Genomic DNA, 24,890 nt, shown 5'->3' with positions numbered 1-24,890 from the left:
CACACACACACACACACACACACACACACACACACACACACACACACACACACACTGATTATACAGAAAAATATAATAGGATAATAGCTTGCCCTCCTCTGGCGCTTTCCCTGGGGTCTGTGGAGGTGATGGACAGCCAGCCTAGTAGAAGGATTTTGTTCAAGGATTTTATTTTTCAGTTGGTTTTACAGCTCAGCAAGTCTTTGCCTTGTCTCTGGCATAAAGCAAGAGCCAGTATGTAAAAAGAAGCCCCATCCACTGCTGTAAGTTCTAGGAAATTAGATCATTCCTTTCAAGTTGGCAAGTAGGACAAGGGGTCAGCTGAGGGCTGGCTTCCAACCTCATTCAATCCAGTCACTTCAGGGTTAAACTTGTAGGGTTTGCAAGCGATAGTCCTTGTTTCTTTTCTTTCTTTGTTGTTTTCTTTTCTTAATAAAATTTTGCATTTGCTCTAAAATATAATTGTTCCCCTAGTCCATTCCTATGACTTTGATTCTGAAAAGGTGCGTTAGCAGATGCATGTGTCTCGCTGGATAGAAAGTTAATCAGAGAACAGATCATAATTTTCTATGGCAGCCTAAATATTTTAATGTCCGCTCTCTGTGTCACTAATGCTCATTTTTTAAAGGGGAAAAATAAAAATGCTTCTGTGCTCCAGTTTTAAAATGCAAAGGTATGATGTTATTTGTCACCATGCCCAAAAAAGTCCTTACTCGATAACTTTGCCAGAAGAGGGAGAGAGAGAGAAGGCAAATATTCCCCCAGCTGTTTCCTGTCTACAGTGTCTGTGTTTTGTAGATAAATGTGAGGATTTTCTCTAAATCCTCCTTCTCTTTGCTAAATCCCACTGTCACTGCTAAATTCAGAGCTGATAGAGCCTGTGCAATGGAATGAAGTCTTCAATTGAAATGTGACATTGCTCTCAACATCTCCCATCTCTCTGGATTTCTTTTTTTTCCCCTTTTTTCTTTTCTTTTCTTTTTTTTCTTTCTTTTTAATTTTTTTTTGCTTCATTGTTTCTGCTAAGCAATTCATTTCCAGACTTTGTACTTCAGAAGCCATGGGAAAAACCAGCAGTCCTCCAACTCAATTATTTAAGTGCTGCTTCTGTGATTGCTTGAAGGTAAATATTTCTTCTTCTTTGAAGTGATGGGAGGGAATTTTCTTCAGATGGTATATACTCTTTTTTTTTTTCTCCTGCTTACAACCGTTATGCACTTTAGGATTTTCATTGTTTCAGAACTGGAAGTTATTTCTAAATTGCTGAATGTGCATTTTTGGGGGAAATCGGACAAAATAAGCTAGCTGCCTTTGTACAGATACCTCTATGAGCAGAAATTACTGCAAGGTACTTAAGCTAATTCCTTTACTTCTGCCTAGCTTTGGTGGTATGTGACAGAAAATTCCTTTAAGTTTTGACTATGGTTAAGGGCTATAGAACATGGATATAAACTTTGGGATTTTGCAGGTGCAGATGTTTAATTTTTTAAGATCACATGTGTGTGTGTGTGTGTGTGTGTGTGTGTGTGTGTGTGTGTGTATGTGGGCACGTGCGTGTACAATCTGTCAAGACTTTCCTTTACAAGGCATGCCATAGTTGAAGTGTTATATGTTAGATGATATGCAAGATTTTACAAACACAGCCTTGGGAACTAAGGATCCAGAACTCACTACACTTTTGTGTTCAGAGGATCAAAGTTGGAGTGAAGTTTAATTTGCTCTTCAGAAAAAGCACTCTCTAACAACTCTTACTGTCCTGACTAGCTGTATGATTTAAACAACTGCATGCTGCCTACGGAACGCTAGAAAGTTTCTAGCAGATGCTTATCTAACTTTTCTCATTGGAAGAGGACTTTCGGGGTAAAGTTTGGACTTCGGAGTTTTGTGTTGTAAAATCTTGATTTTTTTTTTTTTGTTTTTAATCCTCAGAGTTGTCAAATCCTTTTAGGTAAAAATTGGCTGCTGTTGTCAATGCACCCGACTTCTCCTTTCTGATCACTGGCCCCAGTTCAAGTTTCCATTCTCAGCAAAATTATATCCTGCAAGACTTGTGTTTTTTCAATTTGCAAGCACTTTTTAAGCCGCTGTCACTGGGCTCCTTGGAGGGGATTGCCAGAGGGCTCAATTCATAAAAGCTCCCGGTCACTGACAGCAGAATTCAGTTGCGCTTTTCAAAATGTTTCACGGCTAAGACTTTTTCTTAGTCCAGTAAGTAGCTTGGGAGTTTAGGTTACAGCGTTGTGAGGCACCTGACACTGCTGTCCTTGAGACACTGGCACCCGAGGGCCCCCTGGCTCTCACAGAAATGATGTCAGCGTCTCATGTACCCTCTGTTGTCTGGGAACTGGCAGGGTTTTGTTTGATTGTTTGTTTGTTGTTTTGCCTCTCTTCTTAGATGATCATCAAAGAGATGGCAGGAGGCAATCTCCAGTTCATTCAAAGATGGGCAAAAACTGTCTCCCAATGAACTTTGCAGGCTATGTCTGCCAAACATTTTCAGAAGCTCAGCTAGCAAAGTGTCCTTAACTTTTTCCTGGACTTGCAGCAGGAAGTGATTGCAGAGAGATGTGTGGTCTTTCCAGTCTATACCAGTGAGCCGAGGGGGTCCTGCCCAGGGGCCCTGATGATATTGGGAGATCTCAGCTCTGTTTCTTGGAGCTTGAGCAGGGAGAATGCAGGAAGGGAAGGCAGGAGGGAAGGAAAGAGAAGCCTGGGACTTAGATCACTGTTCACTATTCAGGACAGCTACAAGCAGCACACAATAGAAATTGGTGTCTTGATAGAAGGGAAAAGATTGTCTGCACTGGCAGCGGTGTGATTTGCTCATTGTCTGAATGGACAAAAGGCTCCTAGCCTACCTGCCTGGGTGTCCGAATGTAACTAGATGCTCTCCCAAACCCCACCCACAAAGCAGCACATGTGTTTTAAGTCTTCAGTTTTCTCTTTACATCAGCCTCATAATACCCACCCTGACCTGCTGTAAAAGACCTGGAACAAACACAAATGATCACACCTCCAGTGAGTATTTTCCTATGACTATTCTCCTTCCATGTTAACTGGTCATTTGCATGATGACCCAGATACCTGGAATCAATTAATATGCCATGTATTTAAGATTAAAAGAGAGGTCTTTGAAATGTGGATTTGTGCATAGTTCTCTGGAGGAGGAGAGTTCTGAGGTGATTTGGAGTTCTCCTCACCTCTTCTCTTGGGCTCTTTCTTCTTTCTTCTCTATCCTATCTTTCCTTTTTTTTCTTGATTTGTTTCTTTTGTGGTTGGCCAAAGAAAAGGCCAAGGGATTCATGAGTCTATGGGACCACTTGCATTCAAGTTTTAACCTCTCAGCAAGTTTGTTGGTTATTGTTTTCTGGTTTGGGAGCATAATGTGATAAATTCTCTGATTTTCTATGGGTGTGCTGAACTGTTTTTCTGAGTTAAAAGAACATGTACCAGAGATTCTGTTATGTTCTAGAGTTATAAGTACTGATATTGATCTGACAATGTAATTCTGTAGTGGTGGGGGAGATGGGGAGAAGAAATAGAAAAACTATGGAAATAATATTAAAGGCTAGAGGTTGATGTGCATTGTTGGTCTTAAATGTGTTATGCCAGAAATAATTGTGAATGGCACAGCTTTGACATTTCATGAAGTTCTAAGTTCACACAGGGTGTAACTTTGAGTTTTCACAAAAGCTGAAGAATTTAGAGGCATCTATCATGGCAGGTGCTGGTCCTTTAGCGTTGTCAACAAAGAGAAAGGTGGAGAAAAAGAGAGGGAAAGCGAGAGTCCCATAATATTCCCAGTTAGACTGAATTTGCTCTGATTTCCACTGGAAATATTGAAGAAGACACTCCCTATTCATTTTTCTTACTTAGAAAAAAACAAGGACTGGATGATCCTTTGCCCCTAGCAGTCCTTGTGGCTTGGGCTAGGTGGGAGGGGGGGGTAAAGACTTTCTAGACTAAGGTGCACTGAGAAAATGAGATAAATGTTCAATTGAGCTTTTGCCTCCCCTTCTATTTTATGTCTGTTATTTATGATGATTTGACAGTAGAGGGTGTTTTTTTTTCATCTTTAGCTGTTTTGCAAGCATGGACTAAATATTGACCTTGTGGTAACAAGAATCAGGGAGTTAGGTTTTCTTGCTCTTTAGCTTTTCACCCAATTGCTGGTCTGAAGATCTGGCCACTAAATTAGAAATCTAGTTTTAAATGAGGATGTAAACTTTAGCAGTGGCACAGAGCCATTAAGTTGAGAGTTCCCCTGGGATGGAGGGAGTAGCCAGAACGTGAATAAGCGAGTCTGTTTCTAAAAAAAAAAAAAAAAAAAGTGATGTAGTTGAATGGATGAGTGAGGTTCAAGAGAGCCTTTTGCTAAAATTATGACTCTGGCATGACTCTATAATTCTTTTAAGAGTCTTTCACCTGACAGCCTATCTGTGGCTCTTCCCATATCTTCACATATCTCTGCAAGCAGAGCTGATCACCTTGGGAGCCTTCCTGGAAGAAATCACATTTTGGTGCCACAAGTATCAACATGGAAAATCCCAGTGATCATCTTTTCTACTTCTTAGGGTGAGGGCACAGACTTCAGCCGGAGAAATCCTGTGACTCAAGACACAGCTGTCTTTTGGCTTTGATCATTGACTAAGTCAAGCTAACCAATGGATCCATTGGTAGATTTTGCTATAAAAAAATGGATTTGATGACACCTAAATGCCTTCAAGAGCTGAATTCAGAATTCCTGTGATTAAAAAGAAAATACTTTTGCAAGTTTTTCTCTTAGGGTCTTATACATGGAAGGGACTTTCAAATTCAAGAGTACCATTGATTTAGTGTTGGAGTCTCAGAAAGTGATATCTTAACAGTGTGGTTCTTTAGTATTCTAATACTTTAGACTGAAAGGGAAAGTTTCTCTCTAACCCTTTCCTGCCTTCCTTTCTCCTACCTGCCATTCTTCCCTTAAGGTAGATCCTAGAAATTAGAAACTCTCTTCCTCATAGACAGCCATAAATCCTATAGATCTGACTTTAATCTGCCCCCCCCCCACCTTTCTGTGAAGCAGCTAACCATAAAAATAAATTCTTGACCTATCTTGGCTGATAGTAGGGCATATAATCAATCCTTGTTCTGGGTGGGGCAGGCAGGGCAGGGGGGAGGGGGAGCAAGGATCCTGCCCCATGCTCAGAACACAGAAGAACCAAGAAGAGTCAGAACAGAAAAGACTTCCTGTCTTTCCCAGCTCAGTCAACTAGCATGAAATCCTATCATTTTGTGCAGTGACATTTCTTACCTAGCTGTCCATGCATCTCCATCCTGAAGGCTCCCTCGTTATATACAACTTTCATTAGTGTATTGTGCCTTTCTCTCATTATAAGGTGTAAGCTGTGACCCTTATGCTGGGTGAGGAAAGGAATCCTACCTTTCTGTTCTGACCGCAAAAGTCAATTCCTAAATCCTCAATTTTCTTCCTATTTCTGTTTGGTTTATTTGTTTCCTTCTACTCGTGGTTGGGTTACTGCTGATAGTCCCAGGTAATAAATCTGTGCCTGCCCCCCCCTCTCTCTTTCTCTCTCTCCCTCTCCCACCCTTCCTCTCTCTCTCTCTCTGATTCTGTCTCAATCTTTCCTCATCTGTCTCTGACTCTCCCCCCCCCACTCCTCTATAAAGATATAACATTTTTCACAAGTACTTTTTTGGTCACTGAAAATGCTAATGAATCAGAATCCAAGGACTGATACTCAGAGTTTAATATTCTGGTCAATAATGAATGACTGTGCCATCTGTGGAAGGCCAATTTTTTTGGAGACTTTAAATTATCAAAACACATTTGGCTACAAGCCTGCATTTAGCACAATTTAACCTTTGATAATTCAAACATTGTGCCAGGATCTCAGAGTGGTGTGTGATCCCACTGTCAAAATAACATCTTTCATGTACATGTGTGCAGAGCTCTTAGCCTGTTTCATTGCAAGAGGGAATCTATAAAGAAGAGGTTTGGGAGGATTTTTCTCCAAGGTTCCAGTAGCAAGGGGTTTAAGCACAGGCGGTTTGATACTAAGACATGCTTAGTAGTCCCAGACTCTAAGTAGTCCTTCATGTGCTTTGTAGAAGTCTGACCTTCCTTCTGTTTCTTCTGCAGGTCAAGATGCACTTCATGACCTCTTCACATCTCTTCTACCTGGTCCTCTGCTTGCTCACCTTCACCAGCTGTGCTACAGCTGGACCAGAGACGCTCTGTGGGGCTGAACTGGTGGATGCTCTTCAGTTCGTGTGTGGAGATCGGGGCTTTTATTTCAGTGAGTATCTCTCCCTCTCCTTCCACTGCTAAAACTCTAAGGTACATGGCTCTGTAGAGAGTGTGTGAATAGTTGAATGGATGCCAGGGGCTGGCAGCCGTCCCCAGTCTCTGAAAGGCTTCATGTAAGCTTAGTTTTTCAGTGGGGCTTCAACAGGAGATTGAGGATAGAATCCTCTTCCTTAATGTTCTTCTTAGCCTGCTTTCTGTTGATCCTTCCTTCATATTGTTTTAATGTTTTCTAACAGGTGGATGGGGACTCTGGGGTATTGAGAATTTGGGGTTTGAGTTCTATGGGTATAAAGGAAACATAGGATTGTTCTGCATGCTGTAGCACTTGTAGTGAAGTAGTAAGGACTCTAGAAATGTGCCCTTGGGAAAAGAATTAAGGGGACACATTCACAAGATCACCATGCAATACGGAATCACCATAAACAGACAGAAGATGAACTTTGCTTAAAGATGTGTTTACAAATATACAAGATTTCTGTAAATTTATTTTGAAATGTCATACCCTTTATACAAGTTGATCCTGATTTTTTTGGTTTTGGTCATTGCTCACCTTTGACATAGCTCTTCTCTTCTTTTCATCTGGAAAAGGGTGGTTGACAAGATCCAAGCTATTTATCCCATAAGTTGGTCTCAGATAATGGCAAAGTCAAGTATAAATGACAAGCAGTTAGCATAGTCAATCCTTGCACACAATAAGCACAAACAAAAGGCAATAGTACCTATGAGAATTGATCACTTAAATAATCTACCTCACATGTATGTGTCTCACTATATACTACGAGACAGGGAAAAACTTAAAGCTAGATGCTCCCTCTGTCTAGTTCTTTGGACTATTAGAGAGTTCCAAGAAACAGAGCATGAATCATTCACAAAGGTTTATGTCACTCAAGTGAAGACAGCTCACTTAGTTACCTATGAAGCTCCAAATAGATTGTGCAATGACTCACACTTGAAGTCTCTCCCATTTCCTTCCCAAATGCCAGCCTCTCTCTAGGCAGGTGTGTGTGTGTGTGCTTGTAAGACTAAGGTAAAGGGTGTGTATATATGCCAGTCAGGTGATGAAGATGGGAGACAATGAGGAGACAGCAGATGGGGAGACTGGTGATCTGTTCCATGGATTTGCCAAAATAATAGAAGTATCAAGTTACAGAGCCTCAAAAGTGCTAATGTTTGAATGAACAAATTCCCATTCCACGCCTCTCACTAGTGCTTTCCTTGAGTGAATCCATTTGTTTTTCTGGCAATAAACCTTTCTGTTACAAGGAAGATGAATGAATTCATTGGGTAGATGTTTTTCTGGTAACAAATACGTTATACCTTTAAAGAATCCCATGGAAGGTAAATGTGGGATGTGGATATGGTTCAACAACAGGTTGTAATAGTTTTATAATTTGCTGTTACTAATCCACATTTTGTGAAAGAAAGAAAGAAAGAAAGAAAGAAAGAAAGAAAGAAAGAAAGAAAGAAAGAAAGAAAGAAAGAAAGAAAGAAAGCGGTTCTCCCTTACGCTTGAGAGGATTTCTTTTTCTGCCTTGGTAATCCATTTGTGTAATTTCCTTCCATCCAGTTCACTAGGTAACTGCCAAGCCTGCAAATGCCTTCTGCTATGTGCCAGGTTGAATTGTGATGATCATTCTGACATGCTCCAGGATTTCCATGCATGGTGTATGGAAACTGGATGCTTCTATACCCATGATGTTAGCACTGGATGATGAGAAATTAGAATGGAAAGAATGACTTTAGTCCCAAATACCTTCTCCACACTTAGACCCAAAGAGTATTCTTGGACAATTAATTATAATGGAAACCAATGTCAAGGCACTGAAAAGATTCTTTTGTTGGGTCACTACCATGATTAAAATTTAGCAATGCATATAGATTTCATTTTTATAAGTTCAACAAAGAATGTTATACAGAGCAGCTCTCGATTTTTAGAGTATAATCTTGGATAGAAAGTGGTTCTGTAAACCATGTGTTGTCAATATTGTTGCTGAGAGGCTATGTTTCATATGTTCTGCCTTACAGAATTCTATCACTCAAGTTGCTCCCTTCTGACCTAGTTCTTCAAGTGAGCAACCAACCCCTTTCACCTAAGAGAGGTTAGCCCCTTTAAATGGTTGTAATTTACTTCGAACCATGCATGGAGCAACTGCTGTGTATCCTAAACATGAAGGTGATGCCTAGAAATGACTTGAGAGTCTGACCTTGCCTGTAAGGGTTCCACAATTTAACTGGGAGGGTAAAAAAGACAGACACCTACGCATGACCAAGTGTCAGGTGAATGAAACAACCTTGGAGGCAAGATCAGATCCTTACTGCTTTCTTAAAATATTTTGTATCGTTTTTGCCAGGCTCCCCCTTGCCATAAATGAACAGAGCCCTCTCAACAGGCTGCGTGGTGCCAAAGGCCATAACTATTTCCCTTTGAATCCCAGGGGCAAGTTAAGTGCCTAGTCATTGTCCTTTTTTATGGCTGAAAGGATCCAATTGAATTCGATGGAACTGCTTATTTGGGGTCTTTAGACTCACTGAGAATTAGTTTGTCAAATACTTTGGACCACACTTCTTATTGCATGCTGCCTAGTTATTTAATAAAAATTGCTTTTCTTTCTTTCAATTAAATATAATGTATGTATACTAACAACAACCTAGAGACTATATTTTGGCCATCCTAAGCTATAATGACAGTCTGTTTTGTGTCTGAGCCAATAATTCTTGCAGGCATGAACTGTTGTCAACAAATGTTATTGTTTCCTTTTCATCCCCCTGAGGTTTACTGGGGGTTGGGGGGGGGGGTGGCACACGGGGGGGAGGGGTTGAGGGCGGAGTCAGCTCTAAGCATTTAGTTTTCAAAATACTTCTTAGAAGCAAACATTCTTTCTCATTCAGAAGCCCTGTCAGTTGACACTTAATTGTTTCTTACCCTTATTTTCAAAGGTTTCTTGTGTCTTTGCCTTTTATTTTAAGCAACACTATTTTGGAAGTTCAGAATTTTTTTTTCTCAATAGTGTAAGGCACTTTCCAATCTTGGTTCTCAATTTAAACATATGAAATAAAATTGCCTCTACCTCTGCCTTTGGCCAATGTAGCCTTACATAACAAGAAGATGTTTTAATGCTGTTAAAACCGTCTGGAATTTAAAAAAAAAAAAAAAGTGTAGTGCTTATGTTTTCTGGAGTAACCCAATCTTACAAATGAGCTCATCTTCCCCTTCAAGCCCAAATTCCAATGATGGACAGTAGAAACAACCTTGTAGATGATCTGTTTTGTGACCATCTTCCCAGCGTAAGTGGTATAGTTCATCCATAATTAATGCAACTTCCCCAGATAATTTATAAAATGAAAGATCCAGAGAAGAGCTAATTACAGTTCTTCCCTATGCATCATTGTAAGAGAGTCTATCACCAGCCTTGTGTTTCCATAGTCCTTGAGGAAAACAGTGGTATAATGGAGATGAACGTGTTGGGAGAGACCTAGCTATTATCTTACCAGATGGATGGAGCCCTTATCAAGGGTGTGTCATTGTAACCTCATTCTGCACAAAACACAGCAATAAGTAAAAGAAAATGGGAGAAGACCAGCTTGCCATGGGTATAAGTTTTTGACAGTCATGGCCATTTTTACCCTTTTAATGTGTTGTTGAGAGGCTTGTGGAATTTTTCTTCTTGGAGATATTTTAGGAGCTAATGGACAACCAACTGTCTTGGATGGTTTCAATTAAGAATAACCAAATGAAAGAGAGTTTCTAGGGTCCTTTTTAGGTTTAAGAGTCCATAAACAGTCCCTTAAATAAACTATATTTGCTTTAGTTTGGGCAGTTTAAGCAAAAGGAGAAGTAAATCAATTAGAAAGGAAATCTGGATATCCTTTCCACCATTCCAGATTTATGGCTTTTGTAAAATATACTTCCAATGCATAGTTATTAAGAACAGGTCTGAATAAAAGAATGGCATTTGTGTTAAAACATAGTGTTTTTAAAGAGCTTAAGTGAAACTCTGCAATCAACTTTCATTGTTAGTGATTGCATAAACCGTCCTAGGTTTGGATTATTATTATTGACTCAAACTTCTTTCCTTTGATACATAGTGCTCCAAAAACTGCTCTGAGACCTGTCATTCATTAGTTGAATGACTTTGGCCAGTGTTTTTAAAACTCTTGAGCTTAAGCATCCTTGTCTATAAAACAAGAAGATTTTGTTAAAGTAAATGACCACAACCAACTTTAACAGACTTTTAGTCTAAGTTGTAATTAACAAGGATCTGATGCTCTTCAAGAAAACACTGGATTTAAATAGTGACTCAAAAGCTTTTAGCTTCCTTTATCTTCTTTGAAAAATGGAAAGAAGGCCCCTCAAAGATAGGAGCTTCACCCATTTAAAGAAAAGCAAACGAAGCCAGGTGCCAGTGGCTCACACCTGTAATCCTTGCTACTCAGGAGGCTGAGATCTGAGGGTCACATTTCAAAGATAGCCCAGGCAGAAAAGTCTCCATAAGACACTTATCTCCAATTAACCACTCAAAAACTGGAAGTGGAGCTGTGGGTCAAAGTGGTAGAGTGCTAGCCTTGAGTAAAAGAGCTCATGGATGGTGCTCAGCCCCTGAGTTCAAGCCCACAACCGACTGAACAAACAAAAATGAAAACAAAACCAAACCAACTTAAGTTGAGACTGAATCTCTCAAGGATCATATCAGACCTCAGACATGACCAAATTTACTCAGATTATGAAAGCAAAGGAATACACACTTCATGAAAACAGAGTGACATTTTCCAGAGAGAAGAAGACTATCCGACACTTCTGACCTTTCTACTTTCTTGGCTGTGAGGAAAAGTGAATAGGTTTGGTTTTAGCTGTACTTTATCGAGTTACCGGAAAGAAATAAGAATCTGTAGGTTTCTCAACTTTCACCCAAAGTCTTTTTCCACTAAAAGAACATTCAAAGATACACTTCCCCATCATTAGCACTGTTTTGAACCAGGCTGGAAGTCAGCTTAACCATGGCATTCCTACATTTAGAACCTAATAAATGGCCAGGCGTGTATTTGTGCCACTGCTGGTCAAAGTTAGGGGTGGGAATGGTAACTAGCTGTGGAAAATCTATTCTCTTTGAAGCTAATTGGCACATGTGGAATTTGACTTTATGACCCTGGCCTCATTAGAGCCACAGGACTAATGGGCTTTAAAAGAAAAGCACTTGTTTTTGTTTTTGTTTTTCAACAAATGCTCAGCTCTATTCTTTAAGCATACCCAAGAGGACCAGTCTCTGTCAGTAAGAAAATTATGGTTTCTGTGCAAAACTAGAAAACCATTTGCATTTTTATGACATGTTAATACTCTCTAAGGCCATCTTCTATCTGTTGGAGAATTATAAATAGGAGAGTGAAGGGTACAAGATCAAGGGCTTGTCCTCTGTTGCTAAGTATCCAGGATTTGAAACCCAACTCTACAACTGACATGGGTGGGTGACCTTGACAATCGTAATTGACCTCATTGTTCCTCAATTTCCTCATCTGCATAGTAGGGCCTGCTGTATAGTGTTGGTATTAGAATTAAATGGATAAATGGATTATAATCAATTAACTTAGAATGCCTCCTGACCTATCGGCTATGCCTCCCACATGCATGTTTGCCATTACATTTATTTTTTTTCCTCATCTGGAATCATTTCCAGAATTCACCCCAAAAGGAGAAATAGATGAAGAAATTAACTAATTATACACAAATTTTGTTTCCTTAAGGGTAGCTGAGAAACACTGTTACCAGTGGTAGTGATAATATCAGTAATACTAGTATTAAAAAGGCAAAAAGAATGTCCTATGCTTGTCTATTGCACTTAACTTTTTTCAAAATCCAATTATAAGTGGGGCACTGGTGGCTCACACCTGTAATCCTAGCTACTCAGGAGGCTGAGACATGAGGATCGGGGTTCAAAGCCAGCCCGGGCAGGGAAGTCCATGAAACTCTTATCTCCAATAAACCACCTAAAAACCGGAAGTGACGCTGTAGCTCAAGTGGTAGAATGCTCGCCTTGAGCTGAAGAGCGTAGGGACAGCAGACAGGCCCAGAGTTCAAGCCCCACGACCAACAACAACAACAACAACAACAAAATCCAATTATACTGGTTCACATATTTTCTCTTTACCTCACTCTTGATGGGCAATATGAATTTTTACATTGGACAAGTAAGGATTGTGTGTCATAGAGATTTTTGTGACTTAACCTCATAATGGATACATAACCAAAGCCAAGCATTTCTTGTTTAGTAATTTGCATTGTTTAAAAGCAAGTCCTTCTACAATAGATAGGAAACAGGAATCCTGATAATTGTGAAACATTTCCTCAAAATGAGGTATGAGGGAATAACGTATGTAATACGGTCTTACATTGTACCTTTTGGAAAAATTGAGAAAATCCCAATAGAACAGAACTTCCTTGGGGTGCAAAAGAAGTCTTCTTAGAGTAGCTGCTGTTATTGTACAAAAGCCTCCACAGAATCCCCTCAGACAGAACAGGGCAGCTCATGTGTGACCTGAAGAGCTTCTCCCTTGGCCAACTTCAAATCTGCTTTTCTTTCTCCTAACAAACCTTTAGTGCACTATTTCTTGCTATTCTTAGCTTTGATATCTTTCCCAAACCATCTATTATAAAATAGCTGTTTAAAGCACCAAGCATCTCTTTGGGGTTTTGTAAAGTGGAATATGAGGTTCCATGATGCAGGTGAGCCAGGTAGGAAGACACTTCTCCAACTTGACTGTGAAAGAAGAGGTGAAGAGGTGAAAGGAGCAGGGAGGGAGGGGGTGTGATCTGGGTGTTAAATACTCATTCTGTTGTTTGCAGACCATTGGTACTGGACTGGCTCATAGCTTCAGTGGCTGGAAGAGTAGATATTTGGGATCCCAGAGAAAGTTTAGTACTCTGCAGCTTCAGTGGGATTCCAAATGTCTGGTCCAGACATGATGCACATGACAGCTGTCCTTGGGTGCTCCATTAGAGCCAATCACCTCTCTCCAGCATCCTTCCTTCGGCTTGCATAGCCTACACCAAAGAACCAGACACACTAAAAACAGGCATAAGGTACCTCCCAAGAAGACATTGGAGACAATAACAGGCTGCAAAATCTTTGCCCCTTTTATGTAGCCAGTCTTCTTTGACAACCATGGTGGCAAAAAAAAAAATCATTTTGCTGACCTGGCAAAGTTCCATCTTACACCTCTCCATGAAAGATCAACAGGCTCTTACATCCAAAGAATTACTTTTGGTTGCCTGGAAAGTTCAAATCCCTTATTAGCTGTTAGACTAAGGAGATGACAACAGAGCATTTTGTTTGTCTTTATCTATATGTGAGATCATGTTTGAAACATAGCAAAGAGCTGTTATTTGACATGCAATTCCCTAACTGCAGTAAGCTGCATGCCTATTTAATGCATTGTTTAGTCTCACATTGGCTAGAGCCACTTAAAGAAACACTTGGCAAGCTCTTGGTTTTCATTCTTGGCATAGCTGCCCCTCTTCATTTTTCACTGAACCTTAAACACCAAGAAAACCCCTCTCTTTAAGCCTTCACTGTATATCTGGCATATTGTTTCATGTAATTTGCCAGAACCATTGCACGTGGCCCTCTGCATTTGTCCTATGCTAATTAATGGCTTTGCAATATTTGATCAGCAGAAGCACGGATACAAAGAGAAATTGTGCAAGCAGTAGAGACCACACAGTTTTTAAATTAAAACCTTTTGCCTTAAATGCTCAGCCTTTCTGCACGGATAATGGTTTCCATTCTTTAAAAAAAAATAAAGTTGTCTTTCTGAACCCAGTGAAAAGATACCCAAGAACCTATTTCTACCTCCTTAAAACCACCTGATGGTGAAAAGGAAATATCACTGAAGATTACTACAAGTTTGGAAGGTCTTAGAAAATAGTCTTGTCAAACACCAAGACTGACACTCAGGGAGAAGAGCTGTGTCCAAGGTCACACAGATAATTAGGAACAGAAGTAGAAGGATATACTGTTGATTCTGTTTTCTGATCTCATTGAAGTGTTTGATATCAAACCATCCCATGTCAAAGTTACCTAAAGTGCCCCGGAGAGGCTCTAATCAGGTTCAGCCACATGAGTAAGATCTCAGTAGATCCTCCAAACTATAAAATATCACCTGCTCTGTAACAAAATTAGAATCTGCCTGCAGGAATTTTCACCTTAAAGTGATTCTCTACCTGTCCCAAATGCACTTAAGGCATTTCAAGTCCATTTCAGGTCATAATTTAGACTATTATTATATGTTATATTATTCTGAGTCTCTGTCACTCTCTCCAGTGTTAACTTTGGTAGAACTGCTTTGGAATGACTTAGCAAAGCTGTGTTCCTGGAAAATCTGAAACAGCTTGACCAGTTGTTGGATCAGTTTTTTTTTTCTGGAGATTTCTCTGATGATCTCAAGCCAAAAGAAATTTACACCTGATGACTTTGCAGACTCACAAGCAAATACCCAGGATCTCTCCTGATTTTCTCCTTTCATTTGTGGCCTTTAGGCAGTACTAGAAAGACTGTTGAGGGGCCTTTTTATACTTTGAAAATCCATCAGGCTATGACAGAACTGCCAGGCCATTCTGGGAAGATGGCACTACCTTTGTGCCATTTACCCTGATGAAATGGGTCTTTCATCAGAAGCAAGTGATTTAGAAAGACTGCACTGAGCCAACCCACAGGCAGCCAACTCCTGATTATCCATGAAACTGGGGAAAGGAGCACAAGAGCTAGAATTCTGGACTGCACTGATTTGAACACTGTAGATTTCTCTTCTCTCTCCTCCTACCCTATCTTCAACCCCATTATGAAACCAGGTGGTTTCTTTTAAGATCCTTCTTCATGTTCATACTATGCGCTTATCTTTCCAAGAAGTGCCATTAGCAATAGGACTTTCAACCTTGCCATGTTTGAAGTTTGGAGCCATATAATTTATTTTTGAAGGAGACGGCTGTCCTGTGCATTATAGGATATTTGTTACTATGTTGGCCTCTATCAACACCAGTAGTCAGCTTGTCTTACTTGTGATGACCCAAAATGTCTCAAGACATTGCTCAATGTTTCCTAGGGGAGGACAAAATCTCCCCCAGTTGAGAATTTCTGAACTATATATGTCTCAAAAAGAGAAACAACTAGAAAGGTGATGAAAATCAAAAGTTCATGAAGATTTCCTAAGCGGAAGATCAACTCAGCCATCGGTCACTGATTAATCCAGAATTTGTGGCCCATTGCCTGGAATTAGCAATGAGAATAGTCCTTGTGTGTTGAAAACTTCCCTCTGAAAATACAAAGCTCTTCCTATAGGCTCTCTTATTGAACTCATTATGCTAGAAGTAAAGGCAGGCAGAAATGGCCAGGTACAAAACTTAGGTACCTGCTTAGAGGTTTGGTTGTGACCACATGAATCAAAGGAAAAAGAAGGGCAGCTCTTTGGCCTTAATATTTGATGGCAATCCCTTCTTAGTCCTGTCTCGAGTCCTTACCTGTAAAAAAGTTCAAAAGGCAGTAGCTACAACTTTTCTTCTTCTTTCTCGTGATTTTCCTATCTGAGTAACATCATATTCATTTTATTACCCAGAAACATTAATCAGTTCACTGTTTGGGCCTGACTCAGTTTCCTGACTGAACAGTATTGTGATCTTGGAGAAATCATTTCATGTCCTTAGGCCTCTCATTCTTCCTCATAAAATGGGAAATAAGAATATTTTTACCTCAGAATTGTTCTGAGACACAAATACTGGACTCTGGAAAGTGAAAGCCTATCCTGATATATCACTGGTAACTGATTGAATTGGATACTTTGCTTTGTGTATTTACTCGCTAGCCACAAATTAGCTCAATAAAATCTTCTGCAATAATTATAACCTAGGAAAGTTAATTTGGTAGTATAGTTTCTTAAACTCTGTGTGTGTGTGTGTGTGTGTGTGTGTGTGTGTGTGTGTGTGTGTGTGTATCTGTTGGTCTGTCTGTCTGTCTGTCTGTCTGTGTACCAGTACTGAGGCTTAGAACTCAGGGCACCTTACTCTCATTTGTTTTTTCACTGGTGCTCTACTACTTGAACCACACTTCTACTTCCCACTTTTTGGTAGTTAATTGGAGATGAGAGTTTCGTGGACTTTTCTTTCTGGCTGTCAAACTTTTAATTAAGAAGAAAAGCATCTTGGCATCTTATAGTCATATATCACTTTTGCATTTCAGCTGCCCGAGAGTTAATGAATAAGTTATTCGAATGCTTATTCAGTATGACCCTTTCCTCTCATTGGCAGAAGCAGAAAACAGAAGCAGCCTATTACCTATTACCTATTACCTTACCACAATGAGATACCTGAAAGTGTTTGTCTCCAAAGAGGTGATGGGTAGTTACTAAAGAATCATACAGAAGCAGAAGAATCTCATTCTCCCAAGTCAGCTGTTGATCACTTCTGCTTTGCCTCAAAACACAGTGTTCAGCTGCAAGAATATATTACTAATCAGAAAAATATATTTGCTCTTTCAAATCACCTATCTAAACTGCTTTCTTATCTGAGTCTGACTTGGGAGATTCAAATATTTTTTTCTTTGGGCATGTGTACAACAAAATTCAAATTGTGAGTTTTATCACCAGAACCAAGTAGTCCACTCTCAAGAGCTTCAGTCATTGCCAATGTTAGCCATGGGTCTTGAACTCTGGGCCTGGACACTGTCCCTGAACAATTCAGCTCAAGGCTAGCGCTCTACCACTCGAGCCACAGCACCACTTCTGGCTTTTTCTGTTCATGTGGTGATGAGGAATCAAGACAAATCCTCTACCACTGAGCCACCTTCCCAGCCCTAAGAGCTTTGATGTAAGGCACACTTGTAATCCCAGCTACTCATGAGGTGAAATTAGAAGGACTGCACTTCAAAGTCAGCCCGAGGTAAAGTTTGTGAAACATCATCCCAATGCACAAACCAATCATGGTGGTGTGCATCTATGCTTCCAGCTACATAGAGGCACAAATCAGAGGATTTCTACCCAAGGCCATGCCTAAGCAAAAAACATATGACCATATCAGAAACAGAGCTAAAGCAGGAAAGGGCTGGGGCTTAGATGGAAGAGTACCTATCTAACGAGGATGAGGCCCACAAAAGCAAATACTGTTTACTGCTGTTCTGATTTTTTTGTTCCATTTTATTTTGAGATTTTCAGGAAAACCAGAGATGAAATTTTCTGTCCTCCACAATAATCAGTGCGGGACACTTGATAAAACCCCTTGGTTTAATATTGAAAAAGAAGTCATTCAAGATCTATTTCCTTCTATCAGTTCCCAAAATAAGCCCCATTACATCACTGTGGATCATGATTGTATATAAAATAAAAACTCAAATCTACTTGAGATATCAACTCTTGTGAACCTTTCAGTGAAGAGCTCAATAAGTTCAAGAGTAAGCTTATTGTAGTTAACAGAACTTTTCTAGTCTTTTGCAACCTTATCACTAGGTCCCATCTATTTTAAAAACAGAACTTCTATTCTTTTCTCTATCTCCCTCTGAGTTATTTAAAAAGAGCATTTGTGGGCAAGGAAGATGGGCAACTAGCATATATATCCCTCATCGATAAGTTACAGAAAATGTACCACAGATAGACTACTATCCCTTAGAGAATACCACAAGCACTTCCTATTTGCCAAAGCTGAAGTGAAGAATTCCTTAATTAGAAAGACCCATATAGAGAAATCTGATCCAGAGAACCAAGTTTCAATGAAAACCATAATGTGATTGCCATCATAAAGCATACTAGTGGGAAAATCCAGAACTACAATTCAATCAACTTCACTGGGAAGAACTAGATACACTGAACTTTGAAGAACTAGATACATTGAACTTAACTTTGATAAATGCATGTACAAGTAATCCTGGTAAATATAGTCCAAACACTCAGAGTGAGTGAACTACTATCCCACATTCTGCTGGTATAACGCAACAGAATATTCTTTGGAAATCCAAGCTCTTAACCATTTATTAAAAAAAAAACTTTGTTTTCCAACTTCTAGCACCTATTGGATAGTTAAATGTCAAAACTGATCAGCCTAATGATTGGATCCTGAATGTTCATAAACCCTAGTGATTTGGTAGCTTGTGTAGTTGGAAGAAAGCAAGAAAGGAGGGAGGGAGGGAAGGAGGGAGGGAAGGAGGGAGGGAAAGAGGGAGGGAAGAAGGAAGGAAGGAAGGAAGGAAGGAAGGAAGGAAGGAAGGAAGGAAGGAAGGAAAGAAGGAAGGAAGGAAGGAAGGAAGGAAGGAAGGAAGGAAGGAAGGAAGGAAGGAAGGAAGGAAGGGAGCTAATTCCATTTTAGTTAATTTAACAAGCTAATGCATTTGGAATTGCTAACTCAGAAGATAACCACAACAGGTATTATCAATGCATTTTCTGCCTCTACAAATTCTTGACTTGTTAGCTTCCATGAAGGTCTTCCATGAAGAAGCTTAGATTTTCCTACATATTTTGAGTTTTATGTTTCTTTCCATTAACGTTTCCAGCCGCTCATAGACATATTTAGTTTGGCAGAAGGTAGGGGTGACTCATGGAATGAAGAAATTTGAAAGCAAAGCTACTGAAAATGGATCTAATTTCTTTTTAGGGTAATTTGGAAGCGAGAAATTGATAATTTGTCTAATTTTTTCTGGTTTTATCAGCTGTTACACTGCCACATATTTGTTCCATATGGATGTTTTGTTATTTTGGAAACACATAACCAATTTCAGCTGCAGCTATATCTCATATGGTCAAAGAGTAAAACTATTGCTGGCTCATAGGCTCATTATGATTGGCTGGACACCCTTAATCAATAGCTATTGCATGAGAAAAAACAGGAGCAGATTGAAAGAAACCTTGTTTCTTCCTATGGATCCAATCATTTCACTTTGGGGTTGCAAATGTTCTCTACTAAAGACACAGTGATTTTTTGACATAGATAAAACTGCACAAAAAATAGGAAATAATTCTAAGATCGATGGCACAGTCATATGTTAAGCTTCCTTGATGATCAAGAGTCTCTGGGTCCTAAGTCATAGGAGCCATAAGACTTGTGGAAGGCATCATACCCTAAACCTAACCAGCATTTCCTTGAATTATTAGTGTGACTGCTTTATAGAAACCTCTCTTACCAGATAAACCACGATTCAGTAAATATGCAAAAGTACCAAGATGTGAAAGCCAAAGACACAGAAGGGCTTATTCTGACTGGTTCTGAAAAAGATGTTGACCACTTAAAGTCAGTGAGTTAGTGGTTTCAATGTAAATGATTCTGATGATTGCCACTACCACCTATAAAACAACAGCAATGGGGTGGGAAGGTGGCTCAGTGGAAGAATGCTTGCCTTGCATGCATGAGCCCTTGGGTTCGATTCCTCAGCACCACATAAGCAGAAAAAGCTGGAAGTGGCGCTGTGGCTCAAGGGGTAGAGTGCTACCCTTGAGCTGAAGAGCTGAGGGACAGCGTGCAGGCCCAGAGTTCAGACCCCACAACCGACAAAAAAACAAAAACAAAAACAAAAGAGCAATATTAAAGAACAAGAAATGTTCTGAGAACATACATCAATATTGCTTAGTGTGTTAAGATAGTTCTAGAGCCTTACTGCTCAAAACAACCTAAAGAAGAGAAAATTTAAAACACCTAACAGCTTAGGAGAAATGCCTAATTAGAAGACTCTCCTAAAATGAACTAAAAAATGTATTTAAACCAGATTCAGAGGCATTTATTATTATGCACAGTAGGATCTGTGGAAAATATTCCCCAGAAAATAATGGGTGACCCTCATTTCAGAGGAGAAAAAATAGCCAGGCACCAGTGGCTCATGCCTGTAATCTAAGCTACCCAGGAGGCTGAGAGCTGAGGATCACAATTTAAAGCCAGTCCTGGCAGGAAAGGCCATGAACCTCTTATCTCCAATAAAATACAGAAAACCAGAAGTGGCGCTTTGGCTCAAGTGGTAGAGTGCCCTCTTGAGCTGAAGAGCTGAGGGACAGCACTCAGGCTAAGAGTTCAAGTTCCATGACCAACATATATACATATATGTGTGTGTGTGTGTGTGTGTGTGTATGTACACACACACACACATATGTGCGCACGTGCACACACACACACACACACACAGAAGAGAAAAAATAGAAAATCATGGGAGCTCAATTTCCACTGAAGATTTGGACAATGGCTTTGGAGCCAGATCTGCTTGTGGTCATTACCAACAAATAAGGTGACTTTCTGTACAGAATTCCCCTTCCTTCAAGATGGCAGCACCTTTCCTCAGAGGAAATATAGAACTGTTCTAAAGATAACCCCTGGATTGACTCTCTATGAACCTGAAATTGGAACTCCCAATTGTTTAAGCGGCAATTTCTAATCGCATCACTAAGGTCAAGAACTGAGCTCAGGAACTGAGCTCTAAACCTTAAAATGTTGCCTAATTTCTTTTCCAACAAATACATTTTCAAGTATAGCCAAGCTAGAGGGGCTTCAACATACATGTGCATTTTACACCTCTCCCTTTGCTGCCTTTGTCATGACTAGCCAGGGTCTAGTAGCCTTTTTTTTTTTTTAATAAATTTTATTTTATTTGAGAACATACTGTACAGAGGGGCTACAATTACATGGGCAGGATAGTGCATACATTTCTTACCAAGCATTGCAGCCTCCTCCTTTGTTTACCCTTCACCTCCCTTCCCAGCCTCCCCCCCCCACCCAATCATACCCCCCTCCCCCCCCCCACCGACATTGTAAAGCTGGTTTTGACATGACATTTTGTACTTCTCATTGTTGCAACAGGTCCACCTGAATCCTTAAACGACTTGTTTGTCCCCATCTCCTCCACATGTTATACTGACATCAAATATAGTGAAAGCGGGGGTTACACTGTGGGGGAGGGACATACAAAGCAACAAAGAAATAATCTTATAAATGCATTAGAAACACATGCATGAAAGAAACGAAAAAATTAAAATACATATTTAAGGGTTCATTTTCCTAACATCACATTATCTGACCTTTTCCGCTTGACTCATACCTATACTAGATATTGCAAATAAGGGAAACCATGGGACCTATGTTTCCTTGGGCCTGGCTTACTTCATTTAATATAATTTTTTCCAAACCTTTCCATTTCCTAACAAATGGGGAAATGTTAGTAGCCTTTTTTATGAGTCTGAATTGACTAAATCCATTACAGCTCCAATCAGGATTTAAAAGAAATTGTTTAAAATAAGAAAAATGTATTTCTCTATCACCTGTCAGGAGGTAAAGTATAAACTTAAAACATGCAGAGAATTAGTCCCTTGTAACTCCAGCTTGGATTTATGCAACTGGTATTTGAAAGTTCTTTGGGCACTAGAGTGGAAGGACTTGGAAGGGATGTCTTCATCTTCTCCGGAATACTGCTTAGCACAGAAAAGATGCCAAGGTGAAGATTCTACAATTAAATTGCTTATTGATATAACTTCCATACATTAAAGCACCAAGCAAAAGCTACCAAGGGAAGAATGCAATTAGCTCCATACCTAATTCAATTTCTTAAAATGGATTTTTAGAAATTTCCATGAAACAACATTAAATGTTCCTTCTAGAAAAGTCCTTAGAGACTGTTTTGCTGACATTAATTCAATAGATATAGGGCAAGGAGTCAGGAATATCCCTGTAATACAATAATGTGGGCTGAGTATAAATGAAGCAAAATAAATAATTTTGTGCTAAGTTGGCTTTAGCATTCCCTGACCTATGCCACTTCTGCTTCTGATATCTAGGGTCTCTGGATACAAACTATCCATCTTTCTCTTTTATTTAATCCAAGATGCATTTATTGCTTTTGTATTGTCACCTACACACTAGGATAATAACCTCTGGCTCAAAGGAATACAACAAACTTTGTCTTTCCAGAGCTCTTCCTCAGACACATCAAAGATACAATTCAACTCCAATTGAAAAGATAATCACCTTCTTCCAGTAAAGGAAGAACCCAGATCTGGAAAAGAAAAAAAACCCACAAGAAACCAAAAACCCTGAAACTTCAATAATGTAGTGATCATCAAAGGGACATTTCTTCAAAAGCAAGTGGAAGTTTGGGCCAGTGACCTTGTAAAGCAGGAAGGGGCCAGGTTCCCGACCAATGTGCTGGGTGGTTTACACAATCACTCAGACTGTTTAGGACAGTGCGGACAGTCAAAACCAAGTCTTTGGACTTAGTGAGATGTAGCATTATAGTTTGTTTTGCACCAAGATCCAGAACAGCTGTTAGCAATTCATGGGAAGATTACACGTGTCCCTCCTTCCAGTCCCTTCACTGTTGAAGTCCTTCCCATCACTCACCAAAACGATTGCAACAGCTTCCTCCATGATTGCTCTGTGTCCAATCTTGCCTGACACCAGCCATCCCACCCATGAGATTAATCTTCCTCAAGCCCAGTTCTGATCACTTCATTCCTTTTCTAAACAATGCCAGTGACCATCCATGCACAGGCTAAATAGAGTCTCAAACTTGACAGCAAGACATTTTATGGACAGCCTCTAGCTGACTTTGTGACTCTGTTTCCTAATGTCTTCCTCCACAGCAGAGCTTACAAACCAACAATCTGTAAGTCATAGCCAAGCTTTGTAAGTATTTTGTTTGGCAAATACAGTGTTTTCATAAAAATGTGAATCATTTTCCAATATTTACTAAATGACTCTTCCCTTCGTGTTGGCACATGCTTTCTTACTTTACCAAAATCTGCACCACTTTCTATTGCCTTCCTCTGGCCCACTTCTCTTCCTTGTATCACCTGCTTCAGCCAATGAATCACTGACTCGGTGGTCATAACATTTACAAATGCCCCCCACGTATTCCAACATCCAACCTCGATGACTTACTACCATATGTTTTATTTTCCTAGACTCGCCTTCTGTTCTCTCAAATGTCACCTTCTCAGTAAAGCCTTCCACCATATGTCAATTTTCTTTTTCTGAAGGAGGAAAACCATCATATTACTCTTAAAGCACTTGTAATCTGCTCTATTTTGCCTTTTGTGTGTGTGTGAGTGTTCATACCTCACACCATCTGGTTAACTCTGAGCTCTTCGGAGGTGAGGGCTATGTTTTTATTAATCTCTGAGAGATCGCCCTCACTCTATCATACCCAGTAAGTCAACATCTGCATGGAATTCATTAAGTTCCCCATTTTCCTTTGCACTCACAGGCCTAGTCTAGCTGTGTGTGTGTGTGTGTCCATAAGAAGGCAGGGCAGTAATTCATTTGAAATGCAGACATGGCTGAGTTGGAAGGCCCCTGTGGACTTTCAGGCATTTTTCAAGTAGGGAGTGAGAAATGCTGTATCTAAAAGAAACTACTGAGGGAATTTAGGTAAACAGAATCTGATCCTCTGTGTTGGAAGCTGGCTATGATCTCTAGATTAAAACATTCTTCATACCTCACAAAGAGTATCAGCAATGCTTTAGTATGTTCAACTTGTGTTAGTGTTCTAGGAGTGAATATATTCCTGAAGCTTCCACTGAGTCATTGCCAGGTAAAGCACAAATATCCCAGAAAGAAAGAAAAAGAAAGGAAGAAAGGAAGGAAAGAAGGAAGAAAGGAAGGAAGGAAGGAAGGAAGGAAGGAAGGAAGGAAGGAAGGAAGGAAGGAAGGAAGGAAGGAAGGGAAAGATAGGAAGAAAGAAGGAAAGAAGCAAGGAAAGAAAAAGGGAAGGAAGAAAGGAAGGAAGGAAAGAAGGAAGGAAGGAAGGAAGGAAGGGAGGAAGGAAGGAGGGAAGGAGGGAGGGAAGGAAGGAGAGAGGGAAGAATGGAAGGAAGGAAGGAAGGAAGGAAGGAAGGAAAGAAGGAAGGAAGGGAAAGATAGGAAGAAAGAAGCAAAGAAGCTAGGAAAGAAAAAGGGAAGGAAGAAAGGAAGGAAGGGAGGAAGGAAGGAGGGAAGGAGGGAGGGAAGAATGGAAGGAAGGAAGGAAGGAAGGAAGGAAGGAAGGAAGACAGGCAGGCAGGCAGGCAGGCAGGCAGGCAGGTGAAGAATTCTCCCTGCTGCTCTGAGTGAGGACTTAGAAAAGAACTCTCATGCCTATTTGCCTTAGCAGGAGGGCTGTCAACAAGTCACAAGGTTACAGAGTCAAATTTCAGCTCTAAAAATGGATCCAACTTAATGAATTTGGATTGAAATGACCAGTTGTAAAACATTGACTAAAAAGAAGAAAGTCACTCTTTTCAATGTAACTAAATTCAGCAATATTTTATTGACCACTGTGTATCTAGCATAGTGTCAGAAGCCATGAGATAGCTGAAATAAGAAAAACAGAGGACACATTAATATTAATGAGTACCTATCATGCTCCCAAATGGGAACATAAAAGTGTTGTCTGAAGGTCCTTCAAGCTGATTTTAGAAGGGACACTTGTCCACATGTAGAAATAATTTCCATAAATTTAAAGCATTAAAGGAAATAGTATATTTTTAATGATTTTTTTTAATTCTTTCCTGGACATGGGAGATTTCAAAACATGCCATTGAATTTCTAAATGAACACCAAGCATATTTTGTTCTCTTTGCTTCATACACAATCCTGTAAGGTCTT

The 24,890-nt window shown here is 39.9% G+C and overlaps 1 protein-coding gene across 5 annotated transcripts in view; it reads left to right on the top strand.

The window, feature by feature from the left end:
* The first annotated feature begins 777 nt into the window (after positions 1-777).
* The window catches only part of Igf1 (insulin like growth factor 1), a 72,618-nt gene continuing 48,505 nt past the window's right edge, over positions 778-24,890 (top strand). For 3 of the 5 annotated variants that reach the window (XM_069991486.1, XM_069991476.1, XM_069991458.1), the window contains exons 1-2: positions 778-1,123; positions 6,143-6,299. In XM_069991486.1, coding sequence (XP_069847587.1) covers positions 1,061-1,123; positions 6,143-6,299 — 220 coding nt within the window. In that variant the 5' untranslated portion in view covers positions 778-1,060. Of the gene's footprint in view, positions 1,124-2,881; positions 3,019-6,142; positions 6,300-24,890 lie in introns of those variants that run through there. The other 2 variants (XM_069991496.1, XM_069991465.1) reach the window with 1 other exon arrangement.

This window comes from Dipodomys merriami, unplaced genomic scaffold (assembly GCF_024711535.1).
Source record: "Dipodomys merriami isolate MVZ:Mamm:240054 unplaced genomic scaffold, mDipMer1.0.p SCAF_10, whole genome shotgun sequence".
Taxonomy (NCBI): Eukaryota; Metazoa; Chordata; class Mammalia; order Rodentia; family Heteromyidae; genus Dipodomys; species Dipodomys merriami.
This window is presented reverse-complemented; position numbering and strand designations above follow the sequence as displayed.